At 38.1% G+C, this 19,302-nt stretch overlaps 2 protein-coding genes across 9 annotated transcripts in view; one reads left to right on the forward strand and one right to left on the reverse strand.

Moving 5' to 3' along the window:
- ASB3 (ankyrin repeat and SOCS box containing 3) overlaps nucleotides 1-19,302 on the reverse strand; it is a 118,362-nt gene that overhangs the window by 88,653 nt on the left and 10,407 nt on the right. Inside the window, exon 2 of one of the 5 annotated variants that reach the window (XM_059891439.1) lies at nucleotides 231-1,771. The gene's annotated coding sequence lies outside the window, so the exon portion shown is untranslated. 5 annotated transcript variants of the gene reach the window in all.
- CHAC2 (ChaC glutathione specific gamma-glutamylcyclotransferase 2) lies at nucleotides 379-10,209 on the forward strand. Of its 4 annotated transcripts, none has more exons than XM_005212603.5 (3): nucleotides 379-750; nucleotides 6,500-6,535; nucleotides 8,660-10,209. In XM_005212603.5, exons 1-3 carry the CDS (start codon nucleotides 520-522, stop codon nucleotides 9,053-9,055), a joined length of 663 nt encoding a protein of 220 aa, XP_005212660.1. In that variant the 5' UTR covers nucleotides 379-519; the 3' UTR covers nucleotides 9,056-10,209.

The following is a 19,302-nucleotide window of genomic DNA, read 5'->3' on the forward strand; positions in this document are numbered from 1 at the left end:
ATGTCTTTCTACGTGCCACATAAGGTGCCCATATACAGTTCGTCTCCGTGTATCTAGACCACGCCACCCAAGATACCCACCCTCTCCCTCCTCCTCCCATTTGAAAAAAGTAAATACACCCAACCTTAAAGCCACACTAAAAGGATTGTGGGTACTGTAGTCTTCTGACCACACGCACCTCCGGAAAGGTAGGGTGATAAACAGAGGCTGCTGAAAAATCCATTGCTTACCAGGGAGGAAATCAATGCTTCCAAATACCCTAAGCAAGCAGACAAAACAACAACGTTGACTGAGACAGAGTAGGAAACCGTTCCGCGAACTGCAAGTCCCAGTGTGCTTTGCGCCCCCAAGAAGGGAGTGCGGGCTTTGCGCCTACGCAGCCGGTTTCTTGCGTCCGGAAAGTCGTAGACTCTTGCCGGCAGCACCTCCAAGACAGCAGCTCAGAGACCACGAAGAGGGGACGGCCGCTGCCGCCGCCGCCACCACCGCCAGCCACCACGGAGGAAAAGCAAGGGAAGGATGTGGGTTTTTGGTTACGGGTCTCTCATCTGGAAGGTGGACTTCCCATATCAGGACAAGCTGGTTGGCTATATCTCAGGCTACAGCAGGCGCTTCTGGCAGGGCAGCACCGACCACCGCGGAGTTCCTGGCAAGGTGAGGCGCAACCTGTCCCCCACACTTACTGTCCCCGGAGTACTGTTCCTCAAGTCCTTGTCCAGCTCTGCAGGACTCAACACCCCACCACCAAAGGTCAGTAGGTTAAGGATACTGCTGCTACCTCTGTGCACCTTCCTCGGCCACCTGCCCCCGACTCTGGGATCCTAAACCAAGGGCAGTCCTTTTGAAGCCGCTGGAGATGCTGGTGGCAGTTACTTCTTGAGGAGGCAAGAAACGTGGGCACAAGCTCCCACAAGGCTGACGTGCTGAGAGGGGATCCTGCCATTTCTTGGCAGCTACCCTCCCTCCCCAACCCCACCCCCGCCACAAAAAGGTGGGAAGATAAACCTTCCTGTCACCACGGAGTTGAAATACTAAAATCAACTAGTAAATTCAGCTTCTTAGCAATTAAGTTTGTTGGCATTTTTACATTCTGCCAGATTTTTATTGGTCTGAGTTTAAACGTGCATGTTATTTCTGGGATTTCTTTTTATCTTTCCAAAGGTTTTATGACATCTATGGTCACAGAAAAACTAGTTTCCAAAATTATCTCTGGTTATAAAGGAACTTATGTTGATCACCTTGGTTGTCAGGTACTTCAGAAGTTGAGTCCAGCTTTGGTACCTAAGTAGCACAGTACCAATACTATATCCAACATTAATGTTTTTTTCTTCAATGGTTCTCCTCTAAATTGTAAATGTGAAATTAAGTTCTCTGATCCATTCTTCAGTCAGTTATGCAGGGACATTTATCTTAATACATTGTAAATACAGAGAATAACAGCTCACTGCTTATGCAAATCAGCCTCGTTTTTGTCTGCAAGACAAGTAATCCATAAGGAAAACTAAATTTTGGGTAATAATTTGGATAAGTTGAACACTTATTATAGCTAACTTTTAAAAGAGTACAAAATGTTTAATTGCTTATATGTTATCTAAAATACTAAGAATTATATGAGTTTACCACTTTCTTTAAAAAAAATTACTACTGGCTCAAAAGCAGGAAATCTAAAATGCTAGAAATCAGATGTAGAAAGAGATTGAGGTTAATTCCAAAGAAATACCTGTTGTCTTGCATCATGGAAAAGGGAAGAGAAGAAGGCTGTAGTTTGCACCTGCTCACAAATGAGACACAGCATTAAAATCATAAAAAAAAAAAAAAAAAAGCTATTCTACCTCAACTAGAGTTGGTAAATTAAGAATCTGGCTTTAAGGTAGACAATGACTTGAAAACAGGGTAGTGATTTACCACCAAATGCACATTTACAGGCCAAAAGAGATTTCATGGCCAAACTATCTCCAAGAATATTGTAAAATAACATTTAAGACTTTAAAGTTAAATAAAATGCCTTTTGAGTTGTCAGATATGAGTGTTTACAACTGCCATTCTGCAAAGGAATGCCTTACTAGGCTTCAGTTTAAAAAACCAAGTATTAAATACTTAAATGGTTAGAACAGCATATTTCAGTACTCTACTCTCAACCAAAATGTTTGTTACACAGCACACTGAGTTATGTACACTGTCAAAACAAACTGATGATAAGAAATTGCCAAGTCAATACAACAATTCATGAATCTTTAATAAAATATTAAAAAAGGTAGCTATAAAAGTCAGTATCTCTTTTTACTTAAATATTCTAAAATATAAGGTAGGAAAGTTGGGGGCGGGGGTGCTGCAATGGCTAACAGTTTGATACCAATTTTTATTTAAAGAATCCATCCTAGCATATTGAAGGAAAACCTAAAGCATTAAACATTTTCTAAGTATACTGTTCTGCTTTTAGCAGAAAGAACATTATTTTACTTCACATTTTCTATTATAATAGAGCACAAGCCTTATATAAATACTAACTGTATGACAAACAGAAATACAAAAGGCTACAGAAATACCTAGCAAATCAGCAGAATAATGTAGATTCTACATAGCACTGTTTTTTTTTTGTTTTTTTGGTTTTTTTTAGCACTATGTTTTTTACAGAAACATACGCTCCTAGTGAGCTAGTCATCAGTACATATGAAATGTGATGTTACTAAACAAATGTTGGACTCATTTCCACATACTGTAATGTGACATTTGTAGGAAAAATGCCAAACCTACTTCCTTTCCTAATTATGCTTTCTTTTTAGCTTCATTAAACTCTAATATCTTCCTAAGTTTAATTAAGCATCTCATTTATTTCTAACAAAACTAGCAATTTCTTATCAAATTAAGGATTTATTTAAATGTGAAAAAGTGTTCACATCAGAAAGAATATATTTCAATTTCAAAAAGAGAAAACATTTTAACACAAGAGATGATCATGAATATTTATAAATCTCTAACATTTCTAGATGGTGATCAGAAACATGAATCATTACCCAATGAAAGGACCCAACATGGCTCATATTTCACATCCTCCAATCCTATTCACCTTTCAAGACCCCTTCTTCAGTTTCAATGCCCTCCCCCCAAAATTTAAGTACACTTACAAATTAACATTGTTACCCCAATAATAATAGGAACAAACAGCTTAAGTTTTATAAAATATTTCTGGGTAAATATATCAGTAGTGTCAACAGTGTATGTGTATTTCATCCATAAGCAAAGGGACCCATCTATTTTCCCTTAATGATTCCCTACATATGCTCTTTGTTTTCTGTTTCAATTGTCATCACCTACATCAAGGACTTTACTACCTCTCCCCCTTTCAACAATTACTACTGAGCACTCACATATAAATGGGAAACACCTATGCAAACAACAATACCTAATAAGTGCTGTAAGAGAAAAGGTACAATGAGAGTTTAGAAGGAGCTGCTGCAAAGTTGCCTGAAAAGACAGCCAAGCCTTTACAAAAAGAGTGGCAGGAGGATATCCAAGGGATTCTAAAGAAGGGCATTCCACTCTGCTGTGCAATGCTGTGCTGTGCCTAGTCGCCCAGTCATGTCCGACTCTGCGACCCCATGGACTATAGCCCACCAGGCTCCTCTGTCCATGGGGATTCTCCAGACAAGAATACTGGAGTGGGTTCCACACCCTCCTCAGGGCATCTTCCCAACCCAGGGATTGAACCCAGGTCTCAAACCCAGGTCTCCGTATTGCAGGCGGACTCTTTAACGTCTGAGCCACCAGGGAAGCCACCATTCCACTCTGGGCACTGGTATATTCAAAGATATGAATGTTTGTAAAGGTCCCATCACTTTATGGCAAATAGATGGGAAAACAATGCAAACAGTGACAGGCTTTATTTTCTTGGGCTCCAAAATCACTGCAGATGGTGACTGCAGCCATGAAATTAAAAGTCACTTGCTCCTTGGAAGAAAAGCTATGACCAAGCTAGACAGCACATTAAAAAGCAGAGATACTATTTTGCCAACAAAGGTCCGTCCAGTTAAAGCTATGGTTTTTCCAATAGTCATGTATGGATGTGAGAGTTGGACTATAAAGAAAGCTGAGTGCCCAAGAATTGATGCTTTTGAACTGTGGTGTTAGAGAAGACTCTTCAGAGTCCCTTGGACTGCAAGGAGATCCAACCAGTCAATCCTAAAGGAAATCAGTCCTGAATATTCATTAGAAGGACTGATGCTGAAGCTGAAACTCCAATATTTTGGCCACCTGAGAAGAACTGACTCATGTGAAAAGACCCTGATGCTGGGAAAGATTGAAGGGAGGAGGAGAAGGGGACAACAGAGGATGAGATGGTTGGATGGCAGCACCAACTGGATGGACATGAGTTTAAGCAAGCTCTGAGAGTTGGTGATGGACAGGGAGGCTTGGCGTGCTGCAGTCCATGGGTCGCAAAGAGTTGGACACGACTGAGCGACTGAACTGAAAAATTATAAATAATTCATTACAGCTTGAGAAGGAAAGTGGTAAGAAGTGAGGTTTGTAGTTAACTCATGCAAAGGAATTTTTATTCTGTAGAATATTATAACCCTGAAAAATTTAAAGCACAGGAAAACTCAAAACCCAATTTTGCAAACAAAAAGTCAACCTAGGGCCATGTAGAACAAACTGGAGACAGAGAGCGAAAACCCTGAGGAAACTAAAGAATGATGAGAAAACAAATTTAGAAAATAATCGGAAGATAAAGCTACCAAGAATTAGTGACTAAGCTGGTGAAAGGGGAAGCAAGGAAAGGTGGAAAGCAGAGCTTGTCCCACAGACCACAAACATTACTTGCTCACAGTCTACCTCCTTCCCACTTAAATGTGCATGCTATATACTTTACCACCACGAACATCCTTGTATTGATGGACCCTGATGCTGGGAAAAACTGAAGGCTGAAGAAGAAGGGGACAACAGAGGACGAGATGGTTGGATGGCATCACTGACTCAGTGGACATGAGTTTGAGCAAGCTCCGGGAGATGGTGAAGGACAGGGAAGTCTGGCATGCTGCAGTCTATGGGGTCACAAAGAGTCAGACACAGCTGAGCGACTGAACAGCAAATTAACACACTGATCTTGCCAAAGCATCTGCTTTTATCATGCCAGTCACCTACTAACTTGAGTGCTACAGTAGCGCATTTCCTGTTTCTCCCAAATTTCAGTGGCTTGTTTTCTCCATTGTCCCCCAATTTCAACTCCAATCTTCAGCTTTCAAATTTGACTCTATCCTATTTCTCCAGTTATCTTTCTGAATCATCTTCCATTCATGGAGAAGCCTCTGCTAAAGTCAGACACTTTGGCCTGGTTTAATTCTGCTTCTAGACCCTTACTCAGAATTGTGTCTTTCTTTCTGACCACCCAAGACTCATAATTATTACTTCACTTAATAAACAGCATACATCACAACCCTTAAGTATTCTCTACCTATTTCATATGCTAATAAGTTCATATTCCAGACTTTCAATATAAGCTTTTAAAAACCAGAATCAGTTTTATCATCTCTCCAACAAAGAATAGGTATTCAATAAATAGTTCCAAAATCACTTTGAAATCGAAGGTAATACGGCAATTCCTACATGACCCCCATCAATATATGTAGCCTCACTGTAGCATTATCTTAAATAGAAAAAAAGCTAAATATAAATGTCCAACAGTACAAAGATGTTTAAATTATAGCTCACTGATGATGGTAGAGTATCATGCACCTATTAATAAGTATCAGAAGACTAACAGGAAAATTAAATTAAAAAACATAATCCAAAATTCCATGTGTTCCATGATTACAAATTATCTATACAAATGGACAAAGACTAGAGGGATATAGAAACGAGGATAGCACAAATATCTGAATGGTGTAGGTTCACTCTGTGTCACACAGCAGGCATACAAGTAGGTAAAGTTGTGGCTTACAACTTTCTCACTAATGTCAATAAATACACAACCATTGACACTAGGTAGGACTTGTATTAAAAAAAAAAAAAGCAAATTCTCAGAATGTACCAGACTTACAAAATCAGAAACTACCTCCAAGTAATTTTTATCTACACTTGAGAACCACTTCTCTATAGGAAAGTACCCTGGAATTTCATGTTTTGTTCCTCAGTGGAACACTACAGCAATCTTTATTCCCTGAAGAGGAAAAAGTGATAAGAATATTTATTATAGTTGCTTCTTCCTTTTGCTTTTGATTTCAGTCACAGGTGTGTTTTTTAATATATCCATTCTAAGTGAATACAATATACCTATTATACACAAATTTAAGAGAATTTTTTTAAAAGGCCAAGATAGTTTGGATAAGATAGATTCTTTTAATTCACTTTAAAATTTATCATAAAAAATAAGTACTTTTTAAAAAGTGCTCAGTATAAACAAATGAAGTTAAAATATTCCATGTCAACAGTAAGTTGCTAATGCTCAGTTAATGAACTTTAATTCAGGAAAAAAATTTTTTTTTTTTTACTTTTCTTAAAACAGCCTGGAAGAGTTGTGACTCTTGTTGAAGACCCTGCGGTATGGTATAATGATTCTTTTTTGTATAGTCTTTAATCATAAAGTGTTAACATGTTTCACAGTCTTAATAATCAGTAAAATCTTATTAGCAGTCATCACAGATAATTTGAACTACACTGAGCCTAGAAATTCGTCTCTGTATTAGTTGTATTTCTTCTTATGTGCTGGGAAAAGTTGGGATGCAGAATTCAGGGTAGACAACGAAAAGCCAATGGCGCATAGTCTCATTTTTCCCTTCTTGATGAGTTTGTTGACTGAGAATTTTATGGTCTCCTTTGACATAAATTGGAGAAGGAAATGGCAACCCACTCAGGTATTCTTGCCTGGAGAATCCCATGGACTGAGCAGCCTGCTGGGTTACAGTCCACAGGGTCGCAAAGAGTCAGACATGACTGAGCGACTTCACTTTGACATTAATGGAGCCAACCCACGGACAGCCAGATGAACACAAAGAATTAAATGAAAGCCTTAAAGCTTTCCTCACATTTGCTAGGAGTCTAATATTTCAGCAAAAATCTCAGTCATGAATTATCACTTTCTTTACTGCCTAATCTTATCGATAGCACAACAGGTTTTTTAAAAAGTATGGAGTACTAGAAAACTTATTTGATAGTTCTCTGTTTCTTAAATATTTTCAATCATTTTATTGAGATCCAAATTTTACATTGTGAAGTATTTAACTTTAGAAAGGACTTTGATATATAAAAATCAAAGCAGCAAAAATAATAAAAATCAAGCAGCTAGCAACAGCAGATGAATAATGGTGAAATTATGAAATGCTTTCATAACTTACATTAGGAAAAACATCCATAAAAAATGGCTCCAAACTGGTAACTAAAACTCCTAATTAGAGGTAATAAAAGGTACTTTGTTCCTATAGAATGTTAATTTAGTCAAGATACTTAGCAACCTGAAGTTTAATAATTAAAAGTTGTCAAGACACTAAAAAATGTGTTACAAACTATAAATCTTGCTTGTATCACAGATATTTTACTGATACTGCAAAAAATCTTTGCAGCTAAAGTACATTGCTTTTACTGACACTGTTCATAGGCTCCCTAGACAAAGAGTTTGCCATTTACTATTCTGGATGGAATAATTTACTAAGGATATTTGAAAGTTTACTCAGTGAAGAAATGAACAAATAAATGAACCTACTGCCTTAATAGTTGATTACTTTATTACAGAGCTTTTAAAATACAGAACTCGGAGAAGGAAATGGCAACCCACTCCAGTGTTCTTGCCTGGAGAATCCCAGGGACGGGGGGAGCCTGGTGGGCTGCCATCTATGGGGTTGCACAGAGTCAGACACGACTGAAGTGACTTAGCAGCAACCTAGAAACATATTAGAAACCCCTCCTGGAAAAGGCATGGAATTAGTGTATATCATGCTTGCTAAGTGCTTCCTAGGCTTTGTTTGGTAAGCCGTGAAAGTCACAAATCTCACATCATTATATAAAAAAATGAATATCTCTGTACTTTTGATGTGTATTTAATCATGGATCATACCGTGGATTGTTAAAGGTTTTATTTCAACTATGTGTGAAATCAATACATGATTATTAATAAAAGTGAATGGCTTTTAGTGTTAAAAAATAATAATAACAAAAAATGTAGAACTCTTTTTGCAAACCAGGGAACAACTAATATATTTTAAGGGCTTCCCTAGTGGCTCAGCAGTAAAGAATCCACCTATCAATGCAGATGTTGGTTTGATCCCTGGGTCAGGAAGATTCACTGGAGAAGGAAATGGCAACCCACTCCAGTGGGTTTCAGCATACTATCAGTGAAATGCTTATGGATTAAAGATTTAGAACTATATTTTTAATGACTAAATGAAGATCTGATATTTTTCATTTCAGTCCCATTAGGTAAAAGACATAATTTTAAAAATTTAAACAAAGAAAAATATCCTGGTATATAAGGAAATTAATTATTCAGACTGAAGAATTTAAAATGCTTATCTCCTTTATTATTTAGTATATACCTCTTCATTGCACATTAAGGGAAGCAAAACTGCACTGATTTCTAAGAATATAGAAGATACCTTCTAGCTCATAATCTATCTTCACCTATTTTAGCCTTGTAAATACTACATAAAACTTTCTTTTCATTTTTCAACAGGGTTCTGTATGGGGTGTTGCTTACAAACTGCCAGTAGGAAAGGAAGAAGAAGTAAAAGCATACCTTGATTTCAGAGAGAAAGGAGGCTACAGGACCACAACAGTCATTTTTTATCCAAAAGATTCCACAACAGAACCATTCAGTGTGTTGCTATATATTGGAACACGTGATAATCCTAATTATCTTGGTCCTGCACCTCTGGAAGACATCGCTGAACAAATTTTTAATGCAGCTGGTCCAAGTGGAAAAAATACAGAATATCTTTTTGAACTTGCAAATTCTATGAGAAGCCTTGTGCCAGAAGATGCAGATGAGCATCTTTTCTCTTTAGAAAAATTAGTAAAGGAACGTTTAGAAGGAAAGCAGAACTTCAATTGCATAAAAAGACCTAACTGATTTTTCCAAACAAGCAGAACTTTTAATCTTCAGAGAATGGCTTCATTACACAATGGCAATATGATTTGTAAACGTGTTTACCTGAAAATCTTAGTTGTGTTTAATGTTGTAGTCAAGATAATATCTAAATTCATAGTTTAATTGCAGTTGGCCTGAAACTCATACATACTCAAAATATTGGGATATAGTTAAAGAAAAAATTCATTTCAATAATATAATGAATGATTCTCCAGCTATATGATATTGATACTTGCTCATGAGAAGTTCTTTAGAAAAATACAATGAAGGACTCAGTTCAGATCTTGTTTTTATCTAAATAAATACAATTCTGTTGTTTCATATTGCAATACTATTTTAAAGTTGTGGAGAATTAGACCAAAAGTCCAGTAATTATAATAAGACTATGCCTTTAATATATTCCCATATGTTACTCTGTAATCATGGTTTAAAATAAATAAGCTTAAAATAACATATAATTAGATATGTATGGTAATATAGACAAGATTTTGGCCTTGATCGTGAACTTCTTTGTTTAGATTTTAAATGAAACTCCAATTTAAGCCAAAAAGTTAGCATTCTAATATAAAAATTTCCTTGGAATTATAATGTACTATATCTCTCCTTTTTTGAATAAATGTATTTGACTACATGGTAAAAACCCTTTCAGCTAGAAAAGCACAAATTATACAAATTATGTCTAACAATTTATCATTCAATTTGTATTAATCTTATACTGAAACTTAAAAAAAAGATAGGCTTTTTGATATTACAAATTAACAGAAACATATATAATGAAAGTTTGCTGTTTGAAATGGCATTGAGAATTGTAATTTTTTAAAGTAAGAAGTGGTGTTACCTGATCATTTGCTACAGTTTTTTTTTTCCTTCTTACATCTTGTCACTTAACAAAGGTATCCACTAAATAGTGTGATGATGCTACCCACCTAGGAACCATGTATAATTAACACATGCAAAAGTAATCTTGATTCAGACTAATCAGTTCTTATTAGAAGTTATTTCCTTCTCAACAGGACATGCAGTCTCTCTAAAATCTTTCAACATGAAAAGAATTTCAGTATCACATTAGATTTAATGTGAAACTAATAATTAGTACCAAAGTTGTTCATGTAAAATAAAGCTGTCCTTTTCATGTTTTTTTTTTTTAATTTGTTATAAATACCTTACTTGGTAATTTAGTCAGCTATATAAAATTTAAAATATTTTCCAACATTTTCAGTATTAGCTTTCCAGAAGGCATTTCTCTTGTCCTATACAACAAGAAAAGCACTAACATTCATTAATGAATATGTCATAAGGATGTACTAGGCACTTTACACACAGGAGCATCCTCTCAGCTTGTTTTCACAGTAACTTGTATATAAGTACACATCCAGTAAGAAGCAGAAGTCCGTGTCTCTGTTAAAGCGCAAGAGTCTACAATATATTTAAAAATCCACATCTTTACTAACCTACATCTTTTTTGGGTGTGTAATGAAATAATATGTGGCTTCTTAGATAGAGATATTAATTTTGATAGATGTATACAGATTCCCACAAATACTAGCCTGTCCAAGAGTCACATGCCATACATAGCTCAGAATCACATAGATGTATTCAGAGATTCAGCCTTTCATTTTACAAATAAACCTAAGTCCAAAGAAATCTGTGACTCCCAAAGTGATTCTTTTACCATTTAATACATGTTACATATCAAGGGAGAGGGATTACTTTGGGATCGGGCCACATTTGCATCTTTCTAGACTTTCAGTTATTAATAGAAGTTAACTAGAAAATACACACGTGATATACCATCAACATTTATAGGGAGACCATGATCCAAAGAGCCCAGGAACAGGAACATTTATTTCCACTGCGATGGGGAGAAACATAACTAAAATGAATAAGATAAACAATACTAAATTGGCAGCTAGGGTCTGGAGCCCACAAGTGACTAAGAATCTATCATAAAGGTAGTAAGCTATCTAGAGCAAAAGTTTATTTTTGTTAGCAAAAATGCAAGTCTCTTTATAGCCCTGGGACCTCTCTTCCCAAGCAGTCTCTCTCATTCTGTCCTCATCACACATAACTCAGACTCAGTCCTCAGAGAACAAATCTTCAGTTCAGTTCAGTCGCTCAGTCGTGTTCAACTCTTTGCGACCCCATGAATCGCAGCACGGCAGGCCTCCCAGTCCATCACCAACTCCCGGAGTTCACTCAGACTCACGTCCATCGAGTCAGTGATGCCATCCAGCCATCTCATCCTCTGTCGTCCCCTTCTCCTCCTGCCCCCAATCCCTCCCAGCATCAGAGTTTTTCCCAATGAGTCAACTCTTCGCATGAGGTGGCCAAAGTACTGGAGTTTCAGCCTCAGCATCATTCCTTCCAAAGAAATCCCACGGTTGATCTTTAGGATGGATTGGTTGGATCTCCTTGCAGTCCAAGGGACTCTCAAGAGTCTTCTCCAACACCACAGTTCAAAAGCATCAATTCTTCAGCGCTCAGCTTTCTTTACAGTCCAATTCTCACATCCATACATGACCACTGGAAAAACCATAGCCTTGACTAGACAGACCTTTGTTGGAAAAGTAATGTCTCTGCTTTTTAACATGCTATCTAGGTTGGTCATAACTTTTCTTCTAAGGAGCAAGCATCTTTTAATTTCATGGCTGCAGTCACCATCTGCAGTGATTTTGGAGCCCAAAAAAATAAAGTCTGACACTGTTCCACTGTTTCCCCATCTGTTTCCCATGAAGTGATGGGACCAGATGCCATGATCTTCGTTTTCTGAATGTTGAGCTTTAAGCCAACTTTTTCACTCTCCTCTTTCACTTTCATCAAGAGGCTTTTGAGTTCCTCTTCACTTTCTGCCATAAGGGTGGTGTCATCTGCATATCTGAGGTTATTGATATTTCTCCCGGCAATCTTGGTTCCAGCGTATGCTTCTTCCAGCCCAGCGTTTCTCATGATGTACTCTGCATATAAGTTAAATAAGCACAGTGACAATATACAGCTTTGATGTACTCCTTTTCCTATTTGGAACCAGTCTGTTGTTCCATGTCCAGTTCTAACTGTTGCTTCCTGACCTGCATACAAATTTCTCAAGAGGCAAATCTTAGTTAGGTGTTAAATTTTAGGAATTCAAAAAAGTATGAGTATAAACCTTATACTGAGAAAAGAAAATTTTAATAAAAATCTGTATAATGGAGAGGAGATTAAAGTAGATCTTTCTCCTCCTGCTCCAGGCCACTATATCTCCTTTCCCCACTCCCAAATAAATAACAGTTACTCTTCAATCTACCAAGAACTGTAAGCACAGTCTAGATAACCATCTCCATACATAAAAAGTTATTATCATTTAGGGAAATAAAGTTTGCTGTGATGTGAACACTGAATATTTGAAAGCATAAACGTGATCTATTCCTTCAAGACTGATTTTAAAACACTGAATAGTCAAAATTTTATTCTATCATATTAATTTATCTTTTCCATAAAAACAAATCTTTTTTAAATTGTAACTGGAGTAGTTGTGAATATCAATGTAAGCATCTTACTCCTATAATTTATATCCCTGATTCTTTCAAAGTCAGTTATATGATAAATGTGCTTAAAATTCCTTCTCATCACATAAAAATTTACATACAAAATAGGATATTCCAATTATTTTTTTCAACAAAAATTAACTATATTTTCTGTGAATTTTTTCAGCTTTTAACAATCTGTTTTTTTATATTTATTGTTTATTTGGCTGCAACGGATCTTAGTTGCAGCATGCAGATCTTTAGTTACTGCATGTAGGACCTAGTCCCTGACCAGGGATTAAAACCAGCCCCTCCTGCATTGGGAGCGCAAAGTCTTAGCCACTGACCCCCAGGGAACTCCCTAACAATCTATTTTTATGAATTTCTAAGGCTTTAAAATAAAATCACACTACGCACAAGATTTTTTTTATTTCCTTATTGGAAATGTCCCTCCAATCTTAACTTTATTCTGCTGTTCTCCACCCACTCCGTATAGTCTCGGGTCTCCAATGATTTTCTGATTCCACCCAAAGATCTGAGTCTTCATCTTTCTTTACAACTCTGATGCATCAGACACTAATGATATCACTCGATCAGTGTGTGTATCTGATAAACAGTAGTCAAAGATGTAAATAGAGATACAAGAAAGTGTGGCAGAGTGTTGCAAAGCAAAAAAGCTCAACACTTCTGCTGCATTTCTATTTACATCTTTGACTACTGTTTATCAGATGTGCAAACTAGTAAGAGTCCTAGGCTTTGATTACCATCTTTAGTAAACTTTCGATCACTAGTCTACTTCCTCAAACTCTTTACAACTCATACGTCTATGTAAGGTACTTCCAGCTGAGCTATATAAACACCTCAAATTTAGTGTATGAAAAACAATTCATCTCCTTTCCCAAACAAAAAAACTTTGTCCCACATTACTTCCATGCACACAGTACACATTAAATGTTGAACAATGGATAGAAAACACAACAAACAAGTTTAAAACATCACCAATTATTGGCTTTTGTAGAAAGTGAATATTCTCACAATTTTTTTAAAATGCAGTTTTGTTCAGTTCAATTCAGTTCAGTCCCTAAGTCGTGTCCAACTCTCTGCAACTCCATGGACTGCAGCACACCAGGCTTCCCTATCCAACATCAACTCCCACAGCTTGGTCAAACTCATGTCTATCCAGTCGGTGATGCCATCCAACCATTTCAACCTTTTTGGTCCCCTTCTCCCACCTTCAATCTTTCCCAGCATCAGGGTCTTTTCAAATGAGTCAGTTCTTCACATCAGGTGCCCAAGTATTGGGAGTTTCAGCTTCAGCATCAATCCTTCCAATGAATATTCAGGATTGATTTCCTTTAGGATTGACTGGTTGGATCTCCTTGCAATCCAAGGGAAAGAGTCTTCTCCAACACCACAGTTTAAAAGCATCAATTCTTTGGTGTTCAGCTTTCTTTATGGTCCAACTCTCACATCCATACAAGACTACTGGAAAAACCATAGCTTCGACTGGACAAACCTTTGCTGGCAAAGTAATGTCTCTGCTTTTTAATATGCTGTCTAGGTTGGTCATAGCTTTTCTTCCAAGGAGTGTCTTTTAATTTCATGGCTACAGTCACCATCTGCAATGATTTTGGAGCCCAAAAAGATAAAGTCTGTCACTGTTTCCATTGTTTCCCCATCTATTTGCCATGAGGTGATGGGACTGAATGCCATGATCTTATTTTTCTGAATGCTAAGTTTTAAGCCAACTTTTTCACTCTCCTCTTTCACTTTCATCAAGGGGCTCTTTAGTTCTTCTTAGCTTTCTGCCATAAGGGTGGTGTCATTTGCATATCTGAGGTTATTGATATTTCTCCCAACAATCTTGATTCCAGCTTGTCCTTCATCCAGCCCAGCATTTCACATAATGTACTCGGTATATAAGTCAAATAAGCAGGGTGACAATATACAGCCTTGACGTACTCCTTTCCTAATTTGGAACCAGTTTGTTGTTTCATGTCCAGTTCTAACTGTTGCTTCCTGACCTGCATACATATCTCTCAGGAGCCAGGTAAGGTAACCTGGTATTCCCATCTCTTTCAGAATTTTCTACAGCTTGTTGTGATCCACACAGTCAAAGGCTTCGGTGTAGTCAATAAAGCAGAAGTAGGTGTTTTTTTGGAACTCTTGCTTTTTTGATGATCCAACGAATATGGCAATTTGATCTCTGGTTCCTCTGCTCTTTCTAAATCCAGCTTGAACATGTGGAAGTTCACAGTTTACCTACTGTTGAAGCCTGGCTTGGAGGATTTTGAGCATTACACTGCCAGCACATAAGATGAGTGCAATTGGGCAGCAGTTTGAACATTCTTTGGCATTGCCTTTCTTTGGGATTGGAATGAAAACTGACCTTTTCCAGTCCTGTGGCCACTGCTGAGTTTTTCAAATTTGTTGGCATGTTGCATGCAGCACTTTCACTGTTGTAGTTGTGTGCCTTGTTTCTATTAAATGTTAACATTATTAAAACTTATATATCAGATCAGATCAGATCAGTCGCTCAGTCGTGTCCGACTCTTTGTGACCCCATGAATCGCAGCACGCCAGGCCTCCCTGTTCCTCACCAACTCCCGGAGTTCACTGAGACTCACGTCCATCGAATCCTCTGTCGTCCAGCCATCTCATCCTCTGTCGTCCCCTTCTCCTCCTGCCCCCAATCCCTCCCAGCATCAGAGTCTTTTCCAATGAGTCAACTCTTCGCATGATGTGGCCAAAGTACTGGAGTTTCAGCTTTAGCATCATTCCTTCCAAAGAAATCCCAGGGCTGATCTCCTTCAGAATGGACTGGTTGGATCTTAATAAGAACTCAAAGCAAAGTTAGCAAGAAAGCCCTGAAGTTATCTGTGATGTGACTTAGGTTTCGTGTTGGTTAAGACTTATCGTTCAAGCATGAGCTGTAAGATTTCTTAACTAAAATAAGAACCTTGTAATACAGCAAGAGCAAGAGTTTCCTACATCTTCTTGCCTCTAATCTTATGTCTTCTTTCCATCACATTCTATACTCTGCACTCACAATTATTTTTCTAAAATATGGAACTAATCTAGTCAGTAATGAAAATGCCTCCCAGAGCATATGAAATAAAACTCAAATTCTTTAATCTGGTATTCAACTACTTACAATCTAGTGTCAACATACTTGTCACATTTCACTTCCTACTAATGCACACTCTCCATGCTCCAGTCACACCACCCTCCTCAATCATTAAGACCCAGCAAAAAAGAGGGACTAATGATAGCTGGCAAACAATACCTTACGCACCAACACTACCTGGATAAATAATATAGCTCAGGACTTTCCTGGTAGTGCCATGGTTAAGAATTCCCCTGCCAATTCAGGGGACACAGGTGACGTCCCTAGTCCTGGAAGATCCCACATGCCATGGGCAACTCAGCTCGTGCGCCACAACTATTGAGCCCTCGAGCTGCCACGACTGAGCCCGAGAGCCACAACTACTGAAGTCTCTGCACCTAGAGTCCGTGCTCCACAATAAGAGAAGCCACCTCAACGAGAAGTTCTCGCACTGAAACAAACAGTAGTCCCCAGATGGTGGCCTCAACTAGAAAAAAACCCTTGCCGAGCAACAAAGACCCAGCACAGCCAAAAATAAAGAGTAAATTATTAATACAAAAAGAAAAAGATAGCTCCCAGCTATCAAGAAGCACATTTGCTGGAGAGATGCACAAGCAAGCAAATCAATGTTACTCACCATAAGGACTGGGACATAAAATATAAGCAAAATAGAGACAGATAAACTGTTAACTCAAACTAACAAGATCAGAGAAAGCAAAAAAAAAAAGATCAGAGAAAGCTTCACAGAAAAAAAAAAAAAAAAAACAGCTGTTCATGTAGCAAAGAATAGTAGCTAACACGTATAGAGCACTTACTGCAAATGCGAAAATCTACTCTAAGTACTTTACACATATTAATCCCCAACGAGAGATAAAAAGAGTATTAACTATCACTGATTACTAGAACATGCTAAGCACTGTGCTGAGCACTATAAAGGAACAAAATGGAATTAAGCCCTTTAATTCTGGTAGAGGGACAGTGAGAGATGGCAGGTTCCTTTTTTCCCACCCCCTGTTAAGTTTTAACCCCAATGAGATTCTTTCCTGAAACAGGATAAATTAAAAGGATTTATTTGGGGCTTCCCTGGTTCTAGTGGCTAAGACTCCAAGTTCCCAAGCACGGGGTCCAGGTTCAATCCCTGGTTAAGGAACTAGATTCCATATGATGCAAAAAGAGTCAGCATATCACAATAAAAGATCTCACATGCCAAAAGGAAGATCAAAGATCCTACTTGCTGAAACTAAGACCAGGCACAGCCAAATAAACATTTTTTGAAAAAAAGGATTTTAAGTACCTGTATTCTAAGGTCATAAGTCTTTTTTTTAATTTAAACAGAAGTATGTTTTGCCCAATTTTTCTCAATAACACTGACTGATTTATTCAACAATACCTATCAATTACCTACTTTATATAAGACAAACTAAGCATGTGTGCATTTTCTTTCACTTCTTATCAAAGTCCCACTGAAGTGCATGCAAGCATTCTGGAAACAGAAAGCAGGTGGGATTATATTGAGGGTGAAGCAAGAACAGAGAAAACCGCAGTCTAGAACCAATGTGCAGGTGCACAGGTGAGCACGCGCACACATGAGCAAGCTGCAGCCGCACAGAAGCCTTGCCTCCAACAGAGTCTGGAGAAGAACCAAACCTAGCGACAGCAGAAGGGGGCGGAGGACAAAGCTCAGGATGCGTAAAACATCCATATGAGATGGACATACCAAACCTTTATCTCATTCCTTTACACACAGAAGCCAGCAGCAACAAAGCTGGTGTCAGGCTTAAACCACAACTTTTTTTTTTTTTTTTTAATTTAACCATCTATCCTGAAAGCATCAGAACACCTTCATGCTCAATAAAGCCTTCTTCATTTGGGCACAGGGAGGAGGAAGAACAGCTCTTTTTCTTCATTTCACCCTCTTTTCTCATTTCACAGTAAAGTGAGGCCCAACAATTGACACTCTGCACACTTACAAAGAGCTCAAAAATCCTTTTTTTTTTTCTTTTTACTTTTGAGGAATGGCAAAAGCACAAAAGGATAAAACAATCAACTCACCTTAAGGAAGCAGAGCTTTTAAACTTATAAATGTTTAACATTTGTAAGTGCTATCCTCAAAGAAATTCATGAAGATGCTCCATTTATTAAAAATGAGCAATTGGAAAGAAACTATGGAAACAGGAAAAAAAAAACCACACTGACAAAAGATATTCAAAAAAGAGAACTGATAATCAAAGGAAATTGATCTCTTGAACTGATCTTCCATATTACCTAATTTTTTTTCTTTGTCTTTTTTCTACTTGGAAGAATCTATCCAAATGGTATTCTGAATAGAACAGAGAAAATGGAAAGTGAAAGTGAAAGTCACTCAGTCCTGTCCCACTCTTTGCTACCCCATGGAACCTGCCAGGTTCCTCTATCCATGGGATTCTCAGGCCAGAATACTGGAGTGGTTAGCCTTTCCCTTCTCCAGGGGATCTTCCCAACCCAGGGATCGAGCCCAGGTCTTCTGCATTGCAGGCTGATTCTTTACCTGCTGAGCCACCAGGGAAGCCCAAGGAAAACATAATTGAAGAAATAATATTAGAAAATTTCCCAGAAGTGAACAAATAGGACTCAAGGGGTGCAATGAAGGATAAGTGAAAAAAGATCCACAGCTAGAAAGAAATACTCTCATCAGTTCAGTTCATTCACTCAGTCATGTTCGACTCTTTGCGACCCCATGAATCACAGCATGCCAGGCCTCCCTGTCCATCACCAACTCCCGGAGTTCACTCAAACTCATGTCCATCGAGTTGGTGATGCCATCCAGCCATCTCATCCTGTGTCGTCCCCTTCTCCTGTCCCCAATCCCTTCCAGCATCAGAGTCTTTTCCAATGAGTCAACTCTTCACATGAGGTGGCCGAAGTATTGGAGTTTCAGCTTTAGCATTAGTCCTTCTAATGAACACCCAGGACTGATCTCCTTTGGGATGGATTGGTTGGATCTCCTTGCAGTCCAAGGGACTCTCAAGAGTCTTCTCCAACACCACAGTTCAAAAGCATCAATTCTTCAGTGCTCAGCTTTCTTCACAGTCCAACTCTCACATCCATACATGACCAATGGAAAAACCATAGCCTTGACTAGACAGACCTTTGTTAGCAAAGTAATGTCTCTGCTTTTTAACATGCTATCTAGGTTGGTCATAACTTTCCTTCTAAGGAGTAAGCGTCTTTTAATTTCATGGCTGCAGTCACCATCTGCAGTGATTTTGGAGCCCCAAAAAATTAAGTCTGACACTGTTTCCACTGTTTCCCCATCTGTTTCCCATGAAGTGATGGGACCAGATGCCATGATCTTCGTTTTCTGAATGTTGAGCTTTAAGCCAACTTTTTCACTCTCCTCTTTCACTTTCATCAAGAGGCTTTTGAGTTCCTCTTCACTTTCTGCCATAAGGGTGGTGTCATCTGCATATCTGAGGTTATTGATATTTCTCCCGGCAATCTTGGTTCCAGCTTGTGCTTCTTCCAGCCCAGCGTTTCTCATGATGTACTCTGCATATAAGTTAAATAAGCACAGTGACAATATACAGCTTTGATGTACTCCTTTTCCTATTTGGAAACAGTCTGTTGTTCCATGTCCAGTTCTA

Source organism: Bos taurus, chromosome 11, assembly GCF_002263795.3.
Source record: "Bos taurus isolate L1 Dominette 01449 registration number 42190680 breed Hereford chromosome 11, ARS-UCD2.0, whole genome shotgun sequence".
Taxonomy (NCBI): Eukaryota; Metazoa; Chordata; class Mammalia; order Artiodactyla; family Bovidae; genus Bos; species Bos taurus.